Below are 19027 nucleotides of genomic sequence, written 5' to 3'. Positions count from 1 at the left end.
TTTTTCTTTTGTAACCACCCTAATTGGCATATTACACCACGTTCAGCGATCCTTTTATGATTCCCACTTCCCTGTGGACGAACTCCCACATTCCCTTGCTCATCGCTCTGTGGCTCTGAGGGAGTCATGCCACTTTTGGGATTCGGATTCGGATGGCTGTCACACCAGTTCATCCCTGAGAACATCAAAGCCTTTTGACTAGAGGCTTTGAAGTTCCTTCCAAAACAACAAACTGTTCCTCCACTGGCATGTGGATCAAATCAAGGAGAATGGGAATTGGACTGAAGTGCTGTCATTACTGAAGGATGGCCTAATGACATTAAACCAAAAATGGGTCTCACAGCACCATGGAGTCAGTACTTGAGGGAGCTGAGCTGGTGTGTTTTACTAATACGTTAGCCCAAGGTCTAAACCAAGCAGGTTCATGAGGAGAATTCAAAATGAAGTTTTGCCCGGAGAATACAAACACTGGATCTGTTTTCATATCCTGATGTTCATTTGATGAATGTGTATGTATACAAGGGTATAATTATGGCATACATTACCCCAAAGGAGAAATATGAGGTGCGTGCGTGCGTGCGTGCGTGCGTGCGTGCGTGCGTGTGTGTGTGTGTGCATGTGTGTGTTTGTGTGCGTATTAGGTTTTAGTCAGCTGAATTGTTATTTACTTTACAGCATTTTTAAAAAGTTCAAAATGCTGAAAACACTTAAATTGGGCTTAAAATACATTGGGCTGTAGAGAATAATTCTCTAAAATTCCTCATTTCTTTATTTTTAGCACTGCTGATGGTCCCTTTTTGTATATAATTTAAAGTAGGATAGCTTATTTAAATTTTGCTTATATTTAGATTACAACAAAACACTCTAAAAGGATTTCAGAATATGGAACACACACACACTCACACACACACACAGGCCCTTTAAGCTGAGCTGATTACATTTGGATTTCATCATGTCACATATCACTCTCATCTCTTTCAGCAATGTCTTAGCTGAGTTTGACATGCCACATACCACACACACACACACACACACACACACACACACACACACACACACACACACACACACACACACACACACACACACACATTCACACACTCAATACTTGCGACACAACTCATCCTTTCCCCCTGCGTTCCCATAAGCTACTTTATTCAACAGTACAAACAGTATACACATATCCTCAACCAGGACAGCCTTTCAACTGGAAAGGTGGTTTTATGTACAATGGGGTTCATAAATCTGGGATTCAAAATAATATTTAAACCAGACAGTTGTAGGATAAAAAAAATAATAAAAAAAAAGTCATTTACCAAATAAGAATGAAATGGATATGACAGTAAATTTTGGGGGGGGATTTTCATCACTTTTTGAACAGATTTAGATGTGCTTTCTTCACGTTTTCCATAAAAATATTTGAAAAGGGCAAATTATAGCATTTTTGTAAGTATTCTCAGATTTTTGGATCCCATTGTATTCATGTACATATGTTTAGGTGGGTCATCATTTGATCTGGCGGGTCTGTTGATCATTTCCAGTAATCACAACACATCCGGTGCCCCACATTTCCTGTTTATGTGCATCTCCAAAAGCAAGTTTACTCTCCACTTACTGTCTGACATACTTCCATAATCTGCTCTGCAAATTCAGGGCATTCAACAAGATGAATTTGGTTAGCATGCTGTAGTGAAATGTAACAGTGCTTAAAAGAGTCTAAAATGCCATTTTGATTTCATGTTTGAGAATTTCATTTTTCATTTACTATTAAAATATAAACTTGGTATAAATATTCTCCTTTAAAAATAGTGACTTTAGGGGAGAAGGAGATGCTGATGCAATGCTGAATAGATTTTGTGTGTGTGTGTGTGTGCGTGTGTGTGTGCGTGTGTGTGTGTGTGTGTGTGTGTGTGTGTGTTTTCTCTTCTAGCGGCCTGTTTGCCAGTCATTATACTGAGACATATTACAGGGAAGATGGACAAACTGTGAAGAGCACTCACAACTCTACGGTACGTCAAACAGTCTCTCTCACATTTATCATTCGGCACACACACATCCCAGGAAGATATTGGACTGGCTTTTACTTGTTGGCCCAATCAATCAGATCAACTGTAATACATTTGCATCTACTTTTCTTTCAAGCTTCTATGACTTTCTTTCCTCTTCAGAGCAAAAAAAAAAAAAAAAGAGAGATGTTTGGTCAAAAGTCCAAACTACTCTTTACTATACACTGAAAGAGGATGGGGACTAACGACTGTCAAGGTTATCACAGACAATAAAGTATTGAAAAAGTATCACAAAAGTGGTCCATAATACTTAAGCACTATCTAAGTCTTCGGAAGTCATACAATAGCTTGGTAACACTTTAGTTTAGGGTCCAATTTTCACAATTGCTTATTAGCATGCATATTTCTAGGATATTGTCTGTTTATTATTACATATAAAGCACATATTAAAAGCTTATTCTGCATGACCTTATTCTACATTCCTAATACCCAATTCCTTCCCAAAACCTAAATCTAACAACTACCTTACTAACTATTAATAAGCAGTAATTAGGAGTTTATTGAGGCAAAAGTCGTAGTTAATAGTTAGTTAATAGTGAGAATTTGACCCTAATCTAAAGTGTGTCCAATTGCTTTATGTGAGGAACAGACTGAAACTGGAACAAAAAGGAAGAGACTGAAAAAGTCATTTTACTGAAAATCTTAGGGCAATTCCATGCAAAGGTCATCTTTACCATGAAAAAATTAAGTTTTAACCAAAAGTTTTGTCCATTTAGGTCTGTAATATACTGTATTAATGTGCTTTAACAAAAATTTTAAGAAAATTGCCTTGTTTATCCACCAGATATGAGGTGAGCAACAATGCTTAAATTACATTTTCAACCAGCCATATTTCATGCTTTCAAAAAAAAGGTATCAAAGACCCCCCTTTTTAAACTTTATTTTAACAGTAAGCATTTTGCAGAAAGATGGAGGCATGCCTGAGAAATAAATATACTAATTTGGTCATAACAGCACTGCCTGTTGAATTTATAAGGGCTATAATAAAGAGGTCTTGACGCTTCAGTGCACTGTCGCGTCCATAACGTTTTAAAGGTTTAGTTTATTTAATATGACAATTATAAATGCAAATAACTTGAAACTTTATTTACAAAGGAATCTTCAGAATCATTTCAGACAGTCTTCTTAATGTCAAAACAGCCATTATGCGTCAACAAAAGTGCCATGATGGTTTGATTGTTGATTTTCCTACAGATTCTATGTATTTCAGACGCGTCACATCCATAACAGGGTTTTTGTCACATCCATAACGTTGGTTTTTCCTCATAATACACTTCATAAAAATATATATATTTTAAACATTGATATTTTTATGTTCAGCTAAGACCCCTTCATCATGTGGATAGCAATATTTATACAGTACATTGGACTTAAAAGTTCACAGACTTTAAAGGAAATCGAACAGTATACCAAAAACTCTGTCATTTCCCGTCACATCCATAACGCATGCATATTTTCCTTTTTTGGGGGTGCTTAAATATATTTTAGAAAAACATATTTTGCCTGTCAATTCCCCAGATTGGGTGCTCTGAGAATATGCATTTCCAATTTAAATATTGTAAGAAGTTTTTTTTTTTTCTGAGACATTTCACCTGTCATTATGAGTTCAAATGTCACATTCATAACGCTGGAATTGCCCCTTACTTGATAGCCATGGTCACCATTAACTTTCATTGAATGGAAAAGAGCAACTTGGACATTCAACTATAAAACTAATTTTGTGTTCCAAGGAAGAAAGAAAGTTTAGGAAAGATATGAGGATGAAAATTTGGCTGAATCATTCCTATATTGTTTTAAAATGTAATGCTTAAAAATCTTCAGAAGATAAACTCCACTGGCTGGTCCACCAGTGGCCATCTTGACAGAAAGCTGATTAATCTTGCTGTGATGTGATGTTGACACAAGGATAGCATGTTGACATTATTGTCAGGCCTGATTTAAATTGTCTACTGGGTCTTTTGTACTTTTATAATTAGACTAGTGCTAAGAACCGCAACTGACAGCTTTGACAACATGTTACCACCCCCCTCTTCCCAATAACACATGTGTAGGCTTGACTATATTATTCCTGCTGGGCATATTTAGCTCTTATTTATAATCGTTTAAGCCTGTCCAAATAACCATGAACAATTTTTTGTCTTCAAAGCTGAGGAGGACTAAAAAAATATCAAGCTTTTCTAAAAGATTAGCTCATCAGAAATAGGTAAAACCCATTTGACAAGGCTTTGGTGCGAGTGGCAGTAAGATTCTTGATTGACAATCTTATTTTTTTAATGGAAAATCGTATCCAAATAAACAGAACCCAAGGATCGTGGGGAAAATGAATAACAATGAGAGACTTCTTTAGTCAGAATCTATGGTTTGAATCAAAAAGTGACAGTTAGATTATAAAACGATTTAGGTTGAATTTCTAAGAACTGTTCAAGTATTATGTTGAAGTATGAAAATTTCCACTAAAACAGTCTAAAAAGTTCATTTCTCTGCATATATTTGTGTGATCTGTCATCCAAGGCAGATACCTAGAAAAAGCAGTTTTGTATTTTCTCTGGTGATCCTTGAAATCAGGACATTATGAAAGACAAATTACCTTATTTTACTAATATAAGTCTCAGACTTCACTTTGCTGGCCTAGTGTATTATTTAAAAGGACCATTAGCTAGTGAGTCGTCATTTTTAGCTCTTGCTGTTTAGATATCCTCCATCTATGGCTGTTTCTGGTAAGTTCTCTGCTATGCTTGGTCTGGTTACGCTTAAATATGTGGAAATGGTAGCCACAAGAATGTTTTGATGTGAAGGATTTGTGCCATCAAGCGTTGATTGCTTTTGACAGAGTGGTGTGTTTTTGAACGGTTTTGTGTGTGTGTGTGTGTGTGTGTGTGTGTGTGTGTGTGTGTGTGTGTGTGTGTGTGTGTGTGTGTGTGTGTGTGTGTGTGTGTGTGTGTGTGTGTGTGTGTGTGTGTGTGTGTGTGTGTGTGTGTGTGTGTGAATGAGTATGTGTGAACATTTGTGCGATTGATGGCAGTTAGTCGGTCCAGCCTGTGGCTACCAATTGGTATTTCCACATGAAAGGTCTTTGGGGGCTTGTGCCAGCCATAACAGGGGAGAATAGTTTCCCTGTAAAATATACCAGAGCAGACGCTGCTCTTACTGGCACCGCAATGTGTGATTTTCATCGGCAGACAGCTGCTTAAATATGACTTTTGCTACGTGGCGATATGCTACATTATCCCATTGGACCAACATTATCTTGCACCTGAACGGGATCTCAGTTTCAGTAAGTCAATGATCCTATTTTATGGCTAATTGGTTTTGGAAATAACCCCATTTTAACTTGAGCTGTAAGCCAAAATTCAAGTTTTTGAGTTACTCAGCTGACTGTTGGGTCAGTGACAATATGTTTGTGATTTATTTATTATATGGATTAATTTATTCTGAAATACATAGAAAATGCAATTCATACATAGAGTGACTTCTATGTTGAATATCATTTCTGATTTAAAATGTATTTTGATGTCTTTTGGAGCATGAAATAAAAAAAAATCTCAGGGTTATACAACTGTCCTATATCATAATGATGAAAAAGCCAAGACTAACATGCAGAAAGATGCAGAAAAAATACCATAAAACAGGAAATGACATAGAGAGGACCCCTGCAGACCCTCATGACTGTCTATCAAGGTCAATAAGTCTATCAAGGTTAGTTCAAGACAAGGTTATTTCATTGTAAAATACAATGTAGTGTGATATTTAAAAACTTTTTTTTACTTGAATCGAACCACATGATATTTTCAACTCTATCTCACGACCAATTCGTATGAATTCGTACGAGTGATTAAAAGTTGCCTAATTCGTACGAATTCGTATGACCTCGTACAAATTTGTACGATTTGTCTAAACCCACGTGATGGGTAGGTTTAGGGGTGGGGTCAGGGGTAGGTAATTCGTACTAATTCATAAGAATTGGGCAACTCGTAAAATATGTACGATTTAGCAAAAATCGTACGAATTCGTACAAGTGAGGTCGTATGAATTCGTATGAATTAGCCACATGAGATCGGGTTGGATATTTTTGCCATTAAATAAAAAAAAATCATGAAATTAATAAAAGGTTTACCAAAACCATATGAAACCATCATGGAGACAAAGAGTAAGAACTTGGCACATGTGTTTTAAACTATATTTTTAAAAGATTTTTCCTTTTCTTTTTGCAGATTAATTGCTATTACCATGGTGAAGTCCAAGGATACGCCCACTCTGATGTCAGCCTTAGTACATGCTCTGGTATCAGGTAAGCACAGTATCACCACCGTATTATCCCTGTATCCCATTATGTACAATAGGCAGTAATTTCAACCATATTGAATTCTAACTTTTAAAGTCGTTAGAACTCATTAAACAAGTAGTTTAAAGCACGTGTGCTTCAGTGTGGAAAGCTATTATGAACCTTTAGTTGTCAAACATTGATTGCCTTGATATTGTTTCCAGTGGACTTCACAACTCTTCCTATGTAAAGGTTCATTTAGAGACTATAAAACCGTGAGATTAAACATCAATAAAAGCTTTAGTATCATCCCATGCTTCATTGTCCTGAAGATAAGCACACAAAGGGACTGGAAGCATTTAATATGTCATGAAAAACTTCAGCTATGCCGTTAAATGTAATTAGAAGGAGTGTTTGGCTACAGTAAATTTCTGAGAGGCACGGCTTTTACAACAGAAAAGGTAGCTAAAGATGAACCCAGTGCTTTGATTGAAGCAAACCCAAGTTCCCAAGGTCTTCTGCATGTAATTACTAAACACTTCTTCTGAAAGTCTTTACTTTATCTTCATGATCACTTCAGGTAGGCAGATATAAAGGCCATATCTGAACACAGAATGTTGCTGTGAATCAAGGCAGAGATAAATGTGATTGTGTTTTTTTATCCTCACTGGTGTGGGGGAGTGAGATGGAACTTTTTACATCTGAAAATTTTGAAATATGCAATACTGTAGATCAAATTGCAATCCTTTTGAATTGTCTCTGTTCAGTACTTTCGGGTTTCATATTAGCAGCTTGGTTATAAATTGCAAAGAGGGTATCATCAGACATCATTTAAATTATCATTCCTTCTGAAAGCACTGTTTTGAACCATCAGTATGGCTCCAGATTTTCATCTGTTATATCTCGTTATTATATTGCAAAGTGAAAACTCACTCTTCATCTCACAACCTAATTCTGCGGCACTGTGGCTCTTATATATACTCCCTTCATATTCAATTATCTCTCAATGATATCTTTCGAAATTTATTTTTTACACCCATGGCCATATTATTAAGGATATCAGTTTTGTCACAAATGTAAATCCACACATTTAAAAAACGCAGGCATTTCGCTTTCTGATGACAGAACGGGGTGGAGAAATAAAATTTGATACAACCCAGTGTCATTCTGCAGAAAAATCCATATCCACCCATTTTCCAATAGAACAAAGACAAACAATTGGATTTATTATAATCAAATCTATTGACTGTAGAGCTTATTAGATGGTGGAGGGTCATCTGCTTTTAATTTTACAATGATATCATATTGATAAAAATATAATTAGGTTAGAATTAGATTATCTGATCTCAATCAGAGTTCATATTATTTAGCTATGTCACTGCAGTACTAAATGGACTTCATTATTTCTCACTTTTACATCATCTTTTTTTTTGTTTTACACTGCATGCGGGACTTAGAGAATAAAGTTTCCTGACCTCAATAAAATGACCTGAAAGTTATACCGTACAGATTAATTGCATTTTTGTTCTGAAGAAATCTATGTGATGCTTGTCCAACGACACAATGCAATGGTGCAATTGTTGTTTAGGAGGAGTTTGCTACTACATGCTGTTTCTATGGTGTTAGTTATAAGGTTATTGTTAGGTGGTTGCTTACTGACCCATGTTAATGATCTCACTGCTAATGAAATTGGTCCCTTAATATGGATCAGGCTGAGATTTATTAAATTTTTTTGCTGAAGACTCGCTGATCAACTCAACGTTAAACACAGTATAGGTCTGTAATCTGGGTATAAAAGGTGTTTATTGTTCACTGGTTTTAAGGATGACACACTTGGCTTTGCTCAAGGATCTTGCTGCACGTCGACGCTCTTAATCGTGAGCATCCTATGTTTGCTAAGAGTGATGAAAGGTTGTGAAAAGGCTGAAAGCCCTTAAATGGAGATTGTTTGGGTGTGTTTTATGCAAATGACTAACCTCGGGCACACGGTTATTCTTCTAGAATACTCCAAATTCATTAACATTACAACAAAATTAAGAACAAATTAATGTGTACGCATTTGTTGTAAATTAGTCCAGATTTTTTCATGAGGAGTTCTCCTGTGTGAACAAAAACAAAATAATCCACTCAGTTATTTGGAAATCAAACTCATTCTTATCAGGATTTTTCAAATTGTTGTCTTTAGAACAATCTAAAGATAAGAACATTCTTAATTTAGATAAGAAAAGAAAACGTAATTCTCACTGCTATTCTTGTTAGAAAATAATAAGAAAAATTGCAGTTAATTCATTTTATTCTGAAGAATGTTTTGTAAATCTGGCCGCTGATCACTTTAAAAAATAACACATCAACAAGCTGCAAAATTTGAGATTAATTCTTGTATGTATCACAAATCTTGTACACCAAATTTTCACTAAACAAAACACTTCACTACTAAGTTTGATAAATCATAGTGATGCTTATCTTAGCAAGTACCACGAAAAAAGTTGCCTGTTAGCTTGCCAATATGTTTTTGTATGTTTTGCATCAGTAAACACTATTTAAAATTGTTCAAATCTTCATTCAATTCACAGAGGGTTTATCTTACTTGAAAATAAAACACTGATGGTGGAGCCAGCTTTTGAGCCAGCAAACGACACCCATGTGATTTATGAAGGACATCACCTACACTTCCCCTCCGGAACCTGTGGACACGGACACAACATATCGACTGTCAGCCATGCAAGCGCTGGAGGACTGCCACAATCATTCAGCACGAGGGTACGAATGCGATCCGTCAGCAACTGTCAATGTAGCAACTATTATGACAATGTTTTGTTTAGAGAGTGTCATTTTTTGTCTTGAGGATGAATTAACATGCATCATTCAGCATGTGATGTCTTTGTTAATGCAGATGAGGGGATTGTGGTTGCCCTCACTTCCCATGCATGCTAAAACAAGATTAGAAAGCTCGCAGAGACATCAAAGGATAACAGAAGATCCCTACATAAAAGTCTTGACATTGAAGATGTTCTTATCTCAACAGAGCTATCTAAATAAGATGTTCAGACGTCATTGTATTGATTCAGAAGGATAGCAGCAGATAAAAGATGCTGTTATCACTCAACATAATGGCAAAACGATGATATCCGTGTATAATAAGTGCTGATATTTGCAGACACATCTAAAGATTATAAACTCTTTCATTGTCCATTTGACAAGAAAAAATCTAAAGGAGATGGAGACTCTTGATATTGTCACCATGGTGACTACTGAACTGCTAGTCTAAGTTATAAACAACCAAAAAATTTTTACAAGAAGGTTAAAGGGACATTTCAGAGGTGTCACTTGTTTTTTGGTGGTCAAGGTGTTTTTTAATTAACAAATTAGTGTTTTTGAATCTTTTAAATTAACGAAAGTGAAGGGCACATCATATTTCCCATTAACTGAAGTCTTGAAGCATGTGACTGCATTCTTGTTTTCAACAACTGACTATAAAATATAGCATTTGATTTTGAAGACTTAAAGTGGCACTGAACAAGACAAAAGAGTTAGTCATCCAAAAATTGAAAAATTGGTTGCGATATTAAGCGAGGTTGACCACAACCCACCCCCACCCACACCCCGGAATGCGATTTCGCGTTTATCAAATGATTTCCTTGGTTGAAATTAGTGTTGTTTTTGGCGGCCTGTTTTACTTTTAGTTTTAGTCTAGTCTTTGTGTCAAGCTGTCGTTTTAGTTTTTATTAGTTTTAGTCACGTTCATACTCTTTTTAGTCTAGTCTAGTTTTAGTCGACGAAAACTGATGACATTTTAGTCCAGTTTTAGTCGACGAAAACTGATGACATTTTAGTCTAGTTTTAGTCGACGAAAACTGATGACATTTTAGTCTAGTTTTAGTCAATGAAAATTGTGTTTTATTTAGTAATGCAATTCTATTTAACCCAGTCAATATAGTATTTCAAACAAGGTTATCTTATTATATTTAGGGCTGTGTCGGTGGCAGTTTGTTGGTAATGGACCAACTACCAGCGGTGGTTGGGGGGGTTGTTTAAAAAAATAAAAAATAAAAAATCGTTTTATATTTCCACACAAAGACGCGTGATATAGCCTACCACAATGCGCTTTGAGAGGGATGTGGGACACGAGCAGGAAAGAGTCCATCGATCTCTTTTCTGATATCTTCATGTTTTCAACTTGATGTAAAATGGTCTGAAGAGCGAATTTTATCCTCCACAAGGGCGAGATATTTAAGCTATGTTTGAGATTGCGCTGCCAGAGAAAGTGAAACAAAAAATCACCCGCGCGTGTGAAACGTACTCGGTTACTAACGTAACCTCGGTTCTCTCTAGAGAGGAAACGAGTACTGCGTAATATCTTACGCTAGGGGAAATCTCTTTTCCGCGAGATACTGAAGCCAAAAAATTATCCTTAATTTTGAAATAATGTAAAACGCGTTGCGGCAGCATGCAGACATAGGCGAGACAGCTCGCGCGCCTATTGGCTGCCCTGCGGCAACTGCAGCAGCCTATCGATAAGGCCCTATCGTGACGTCATCACCAATGGGGGCGCTTCGCGCCCCATACGTCACGTCCCGCCGAAACGGGCGTGGCCTGGGGCTATAAATATAGCATCGAAAGGCTAGCTTACCGGTTTTTCATCGCCGGAGCGAACCGGAGCGTGCGCAGGCACGGCAAGATACGCAGTACTCGTTTCCTCTCTAGAGAGAACCGAGGTTACGTTAGTAACCGAGTACGTTCTCTTACGAGAGGTACTCTCGTACTGCGTAATATCTTACGCTAGGGGAAACAGTGTAAAACGCCGTGCATGCTATGATCCAGCACCAAAGTCCCAAGGGCAGGTGCCCGGGCTCATGTAGTACATGATCATAAGTGACTCACAGAGAGCCCAGGAAGAGTGGCTAGAATAGCATCATTCCTGTAATGCAGCATCCTATAAGAACAGTTATAGTGATGGTATTTACTCAGTCAGGGCGACCCCGGCCTGGACTGATGAATATAGTGGGTCTTACACATTGCCCATAGAGCTGCGCGATCTAAACGAGCGTTGCTCGCGCTATTTTGGTATTCTGGGCCGGACGTACTCGGGGCAGACAGTACCGATTTCTAGACTGAAAGCAGCTTAGCTTGCAGAGCGGGAACCTCTAGGTTATAAAACCTTATAAATGTAGACGGGGAGGCCCAGCCTGCCGCCATACAGATATCTTGCAAGGCAATCCCACTAGACCAAGCCCACGACGAGGCCACGCCTCTCGTGGAGTGCGCTCTGACACCCAATGGGCACTGCAAGCCCTTAGAGGTGTAAGCCAGCGCTATAGCATCGACTATCCATCTGGATAGGCTCTGTTTCGAAACGGCGAGTCCCTTAGAACGTCCGTAGAGTGAAACAAAGAGCTGCTCCGTCTGTCTGAAAACAGACGTGCGGGACACATAAGCCCTTAGCGCCCTGACTGGGCAAAGGAAGCTGGCGTCCTTCTCCTCGTTAGAGACCGGCAGGGCAGACAGGGAAATTACCTGGGCCCTGAACGGTGTATTGAGGGATTTAGGGACGTACCCGTGCCTTGGTTTGAGTATGACTTTCGAGTCATTTGGCCCAAACTCCATACACGTCGCGCTCACTGAGAGCGCTTGTAAGTCCCCTATGCGCTTCACTGAAGCGAGAGCCAGAAGAAACACCGTTTTGAAAGACAAGTGTTTGATATCTACTGACTGGATAGGCTCAAATGGGGCACCCTTCATGGCCTCCAAGACCGTAGAAAGGTCCCATATGGGGACTGAGGGAGGTCTGGGAGGATTTAACCTCTTAGCTCCTCTAAGGAACCGAATGACCAGATCGTTCCTTCCTAGTGACTGACCAAGCGTTGGTTTGGAAAACGCTGCTATAGCCGCCACATAGACTTTGAGCGTGGATGGGGCTCTGCCTTCATCCAGTAGCTCTTGTAGGAAGGAGAGAACCTCCGTCACTCCACAGTCCAGGGGTGAAAAGCCGCGTGCTGTGCACCAGCTGGAGAACACTGACCATTTTGAGGAATAGAGCCGTCTCGTAGAGGGAGCTCTAGCCTGCATGATCGTGTTTAACACTCCCTCTGGGATATCAGAGGGTACCCGTTGATGGCCCACGCATGTAGGGACCAAAGCTCCGGGCGAGGATGCCAGATCGAGCCCCTGGCTTGAGAGAGGAGGTCCCTCCTCACTGGTATTGGCCATGGGGCAGTGCTCGTCAGCTGCATAAGAACTGGGAACCAAGCCTGGTTCTTCCAGAACGGAGCAACCAGTAACACTGAGCATCTGCTTTCCCTGATCCGCTCTAATACCTGAGGTAGGAGCGTGATGGGGGGAAAGGCATAGAGCGGGCAGCGGGGCCAGACGTGGGCCAGCGCATCCCTGCTCTTTGAGAAAAATTCCGGGCAGTGAGCGTTTTCTTGAGACGCAAACAGGTCTATCTTTGCTCTGCCGAATGTCTGCCACAGCAGTTGGACTGTCTGCGGATGCAGTGACCATTCTCCTGCTGGAACATTGTTCCTGGACAGTCTGTCTGGTCCCACATTCAGGTGGCCAGGCACATGCGCTGCTCTGAGCGAGCGCAAATTGTGCTGAGCCCATACCAGGAGGCGTTTCGCTAACCTGTATAGGTTTCGGGATGTGATGCCTCCCTGGCGATTTATGTAGGCTACCACTGACATGTTGTCCGAGCGGACCAAGACGTGGTGTCCTGCTATTTGGGGACGAAAGCGCCTCAGCGCGTTGTCGACTGCCATCATTTCCAGGCAGTTTATGTGCAGAAGCTTTTCCCGTTCTGACCACTGGCCAAAAAACGGTCTGCCCTCGAGCAGTGCTCCCCATCCCGAGGTGGAGGCGTCCGTGGACACCACCTTCACACTCGAGGAAGTCCCCAGGCTTACACCTGACTGGTACCAGTCGGTCGCTCTCCAGGGTATCAGTGCTGAGACGCATTCCTGATCGACCTTGAGACGAAAGAGACCTGAAGTCCATGCTCGACGCGGTACTTGCGCTTGTAGCCAGAACTGCAGTGGGCGCATGCGAAGCAGACCCAGCTGGAGAACTGTGGATGCTGCTGCCATGAGACCGAGCATCCTTTGAAACTTCTTTAGCGGGACTATAGTGCCGCGGCGGAAGGTTTCTGTCATGCGCTGAATAGTCAATCTGCGCTGTAGCGATATTTGAGCTGTCATTGACAGCGAGTCCAGTTCTGTGCCCAGGAAAGATATTCTCTGACTGGGAGACAGTGAACTTTTCGCCCAGTTGACTTTGAGACCCAGATTCTCGAGATGTTCGAGTAAAATGGTTCTGTGTTCTATGAGCTCCGTATGTGACTGAGCTAGAACCAGCCAATCGTCCAAGTAGTTCAAAACTCGCATTCCCCGAAGTTTCAGGGGAGCGAGGGCTGCGTCCATGCACTTCGTGAATGTACGGGGTGCTAGGGACAGGCCAAACGGTAGGACTGTGTATTGATAAGCCTGGCCCTCGAAGGCGAATCTCAAAAATCGCCTGTGACGTGACGCTATTTGTATTTGGAAATACGCGTCTTTCAGATCTATTGACACAAACCAGTCCCCGTGGCGAATTTGCGCGAGGATTTTCTTGGTTGTGAGCATTCTGAACCTGCGTTTTGAAAGCGCTACGTTCAGTTGTCTTAGATCTAGAATGGGTCTGAGACCCCCGTCTTTTTTCGGAACCAGAAAATATCTGCTGTATAGCCCCCCTTCGCTCTGAGCTTGAGATAAAGGCTCTATTGCCCCTTTGCTCAACAGCTTCGCAATTTCGGTACGAAGTACACTTGCTACTTCCTTTTCTACCGTGGTTTCGACTCGCACCGCACAACGGCGGGGGCGTCGAGCGAACTGTAGCGAATAGCCTCTTTTTATAATGTTCAGCACCCATTCTGATACACCGGGAAGCTTTGCCCACGCATGTGCGTGCATAGCTAAGGGTTGAATGAGATTGGAGCTCTGGTCGTGACATAGTGGCGACCGGGGAGCTTCGGTATGCTGTATTATAGACACCGCATTTGCAGCGCTCGAGGCGGGGAGTGTTTTGATCACAGCGGGCGGGCTCTCTCACGGCAGGTAGCTGAGAGACGGCGAGCGTGGGGGAAACCGAGGGATTCGTCATGTCTGTGAGTGAATGTGGGCGCAGGACAGCGGGCACATTTGCACTGAAAACACCATCGACCTGAGTCGGTTGTATGTGTGTTGGTTTCGTTTTTACAGAAACCAAGAGACATGCAGCGTGTAGTGTTTGTGGGCACTGGGACGTGGGCACGTTCACTACATTCTGTGCGCAATCGACATGAGTCGATTTTATGTGCGCGAGCCCTGTGGGGCGGGCTGTGTCTGTGTGTAGGAATGGGCACTGGGCAGTGGGCATTTTTACTACACTCATAACACCGTCGGCCGTGGCCGGAATACCAGAAAATACGCTCTTTACAGGATTTATCTGGGTCGCCGTGAAAACGGCGTTTGTGTACAGGCAAGCGGGTAATGCAACCGACTTGTTTACTGCAGAGTACACTGGAACAGTCGCATGTAATGGAACTGGACGAGCGGGAAGTTTTGGTGGAAACCCGGCCGCAGCGGGGCTTGAACACCGTCGTTTTCCTAAGCTGGCTAGGAAGACTTTGAGGCCTCGGGCTTCATCTCAACCTTCGGCCGAGTCCCACGCTGTGGGGGGCGGCGGCCGGCAGAGCGAGAGCGTGGTCTCTGGTCCCGGGCCTGTCGACGCTGTGAAGCGGCGGCGGGGGGCGGTGGCTGCGAGCTGCGAGCAGACGGCTGTTTAGAGCGGCCTGATGCGGAGCTAGAGCGCTTTGGCAAAAAGTGCTTCATGGCCTGCGACGTCTTTTGTACCTCAGCGAATCTGTCCGCGAAATCTTTGACGGACGATCCAAAGAGGCCAGTAGCAGAAACGGGGGCGTCGAGGAACACAGAGCGCTCCGAGTCCGGCATTTCTGAAAGCGTCAGCCAGAGGTGTCTCTCAGCAACGGTGAGAGAGGCCATGTTCCGCCCTATGGCCTGTGCAGCGGATTTCGTAGCGCGGAGTGCGAGGTCCGTAGCGCTCCTTAAATCCGCCACGTTGATTGCTTCCGTGCCTTCCTCGTCCAGCTTTCGGAGAAGGTTAGCTTGGAAGATCTTGAGAGTGGCCATAGTGTGTAGCGCTGATGCAGCCTGCCCAGCGGCGGTGTAAGCGCGACTGTGCAGGGTGGAAGTAGCGCGGCAGGCTTTTGAAGGTAGCGCCGTCTTAGTCCGCCGTCCAGCAGAGGGCGGGCAAAGATGGGCTGCTACCGCCTCCTCCACTAGAGGGAGAGCGAGGTATCCTCTGTCTTTGGCACCGTCCACCACGGAGAATGCCGCCGAAGCAGAGGAACGTAGCCTGGCTGAAAAAGGGGCGCTCCAAGACTTTGCCAGTTCTTCATGAAGCTCAGGAAGAAACGGGGCGGGTCTTGAGGGCGTGGAAACGCGGTCCCCTTGCAGAAAACAGCCGTCCAGACGGTTGCGTGTAGGCTCGGCGGGCGCGGACCACTCGAGGCCGAGGCTCTCTGTGGCCTGTGTGAGCAGACGCATCAGCTCAGCTTCAATGCTGGCCCGTTTTCCTGACGACTCGCGGGCAGAAGAAGGGGCGAGGTCCACAGAGCTCGCCCAATCCTCGCTGTCCGAAGCCAGGATAGAGCAGTTGTCCTCCTCGAAAACTGCCGCTTCTTCCTTGTCATCTCCGGCGGAAGCGGCGGCCAGCGGCGGCCACTGTCCGGGAGTGAGAGACTCGAGAGAAGCAGACGGCGAAGCTGGCAGGCGCACCGGCGAGCTTTTCTCGGTGGGAGGCTCAGGGATCCGCTGAGCACGGCGCTTTTTACGGCGCGGCGTCGAAGCGGGGGGTGCAGGCTCGTGGAAAGTTGCCATGCGAGTCCTCAGAGTCGCCATAGGCATAAGCTCGCAGTGAGGGCATCCGCCGTCAGCGAGCGCTAGAGCCGCATGTCCTTCACCCAGGCAGGAAACGCAGATGACATGGCGGTCCCCGTCGCTGAGTGGGGCTCGGCACGAGCCACAGGATGGACGAGACATCTTGAAAAAGACGCTCTGCTCTTTTAGAAAGGGAGTGTGAGTCGCGGCGGCGAACACACACAATGCAATGAAAGGATATAACGCCGGATAGCGTAGCAGGAACGGTGGTTGAAGGTGGCGCGGCCAGCGACTCCAGGTACCGAACTCGTCCCGCTGAAATGCTGTTTCCACGGCGCGGCTTCTTCTCTCTGGATCCAGCGATGCGTGAGCTCCGCTGAAGAGATGAAAAATCGGTAAGCTAGCCTTTCGATGCTATATTTATAGCCCCAGGCCACGCCCGTTTCGGCGGGACGTGACGTATGGGGCGCGAAGCGCCCCCATTGGTGATGACGTCACGATAGGGCCTTATCGATAGGCTGCTGCAGTTGCCGCAGGGCAGCCAATAGGCGCGCGAGCTGTCTCGCCTATGTCTGCATGCTGCCGCAACGCGTTTTACATTATTTCAAAATTAAGGATAATTTTTTGGCTTCAGTATCTCGCGGAAAAGAGATTTCCCCTAGCGTAAGATATTACGCAGTACAAGAGTACCTCTCGTAAGAGAACGCGCTTTACAACTAAACTTGACGCGCCTTACCATGTCTATAACAAGCACAAACTGTAGAATTTGACATGCAAGTACAAATGTAGGCTATCTGTCCTACAGCATTTTCTACTTTACCACAGTAAAGAATACGAATATAATAGGCCTTATTAAAAGCGAACCAATGAAGAAACGTTTATAATCCCCTTAGAAAATGGGTGAGACGTGAGTGAAGATTTGGGAAAAGAAAGAGATTCCATGCAGGGATGAGTCACGATTTTTGAATATTCGATTAGTTTATTTAATTATAGAATATCGAATAGGTTGTGCGATTATTCTTTAAAATAAACTCCATGTTTTCTGTGCTGATGCGGTGGTGACGCGTTCATGTAACCAGAGGGTGACGATTATGAATGTGTCAAATATATCAATGAGACATTTTAATGGAATAACTAATGGAATAATATTGTTAAATTTGCTGATAATCGGGTGACCAGATCGCAAACCAGAATTTAAAGCCGACAAAGCTATGGGTTCACGCCATAGACAGTAGCTATATAAACGGGTTCACGCACAACTCTCTCATTCGTCGTGACGTTATAACATTTCGTCTAGTCTCGTTTTGGTCAATGAAAATGAAGAGACATTTTAGCATAGTTTTTATTTTGTTAAACCACATTTAGTCTCGTTTTTATTCGTCAACGATATTGCATTATACATTTATTTTAGTCATCGTCACATGACCAGCATTTACGTTGCGTCTCGTCTCGTCTCGTTTTCGTCAGGTGATAAAGGTTCGTTGACGACAATATTTCGTCATAATTTTCGTTGACGAAAGCAACACTAGTTGAAATCCCGTTACTGGGGAGGGGCGATCAGAATATCACATTTCAAGATAAAATTTAATGGTCAAGAAAGATCACTCAAAGATCCTACTTTAGGTCAATTTACAGTCGGAAGGATTTGAATCTCGGCCCTAATTTTGTTTTAATATGGTACATTTATAATTTACCTAGGCAAATATTGTCAAATAAAAATAAAAATCTGGTGGTTTTGCAATATACATAGAGGTAATCACTCAATTTTTTAATTTTTTTAAAATGGTCAAGCATCCTCCATTGGACCACTTCAGATGGATTAAATAAAAAAAGTTACTAGCTAAAGGGCTTTTTAAATTTTTTTTATTGTATGCACAAATTTGAATAAAAATATGAATTGTTTCAGGTGGCTTTTAATGAAACGATTGAGCGAATCATTCACAAGTTGCTTATAACACACACACACACACACACACACACACACACACACAAACGTACTGGTATAACCTGCAGAATGGGTCACTGAATGATTTAGTGAACAAATCTGAATGTTATTTGGTGAACAGATTCAAAGTCACTGGGATGAATCCTGTCACTGGGATGAATCCAGTCACTACACTCTGGTGGACCCTCTGGTGACTTTTGTTTGTAATGAAGGGTTGATCACACAGTAAGATGTGCTCTTTTCTGTTTGGCAGCATAAACGGGATGTTCAGAAGACTACCAAATATGTGGAGCTCATAATTGTAGCGGACAACAGAGAGGTAGGACAACAAAGAAACACAGGTTTGACAGATATTGTGGTGCTTAAAAAAGTAATAAAAGTTAAAAAGTTATTTTTTGTGTAGTGTCAGTCATTGATATTATAATACTTTGTGTTTTTACACGCTCAATCAAACTATTTTTCACAGTGTACTCTAAGTTCTTTAATATTAGATTCATCAAGAAAGAAAAATCAAGGGAAATGTGCAGTCATACCCAATTGTATTGTGCAGTATTTGGGTTACGGTAAAGTTTCGGTTCTTTGTTTCACCTTAGTAGGACAGACCAAAAGCAGGTCATATAGAGGGTGGGACCTGACAGGAAGTAGGGCAATGCTCCCAAATGATCAGACAGGAAACAGGAAGTGTTGTGTATAAAGTGAACATTGGATGTGGGAAAAGGAAACTGTTATCAGCACAGATGTCTGTATATTAAAATGTGTGTGTGTGTGTGTGTGTGTGTGTGTGTGTGTGTGTGTGTGTGTGTGTGTGTGTGTGTGTGTGTGTGTGTGTGTGTGTGTGTGTGTG

At 42.4% G+C, this 19027-nt stretch overlaps 1 protein-coding gene across 2 annotated transcripts in view; it reads left to right on the top strand.

The window, feature by feature from the left end:
• adam12b (ADAM metallopeptidase domain 12b) overlaps nucleotides 1-19027 on the top strand; it is a 105687-nt gene that overhangs the window by 39580 nt on the left and 47080 nt on the right. For both annotated transcript variants that reach the window (XM_082142692.1, XM_082142693.1), the window contains exons 4-7: nucleotides 1931-2009; nucleotides 6278-6354; nucleotides 8901-9087; nucleotides 18437-18502. In XM_082142692.1, coding sequence (XP_081998818.1) covers nucleotides 1931-2009; nucleotides 6278-6354; nucleotides 8901-9087; nucleotides 18437-18502 — 409 coding nt within the window. The remainder of the gene's footprint in view (nucleotides 1-1930; nucleotides 2010-6277; nucleotides 6355-8900; nucleotides 9088-18436; nucleotides 18503-19027) is intronic.

This window comes from Leuciscus leuciscus (genome assembly GCF_965113295.1).
Source record: "Leuciscus leuciscus genome assembly, chromosome: 17".
NCBI lineage: Eukaryota > Metazoa > Chordata > Actinopteri > Cypriniformes > Leuciscidae > Leuciscus > Leuciscus leuciscus.
This window is presented reverse-complemented; position numbering and strand designations above follow the sequence as displayed.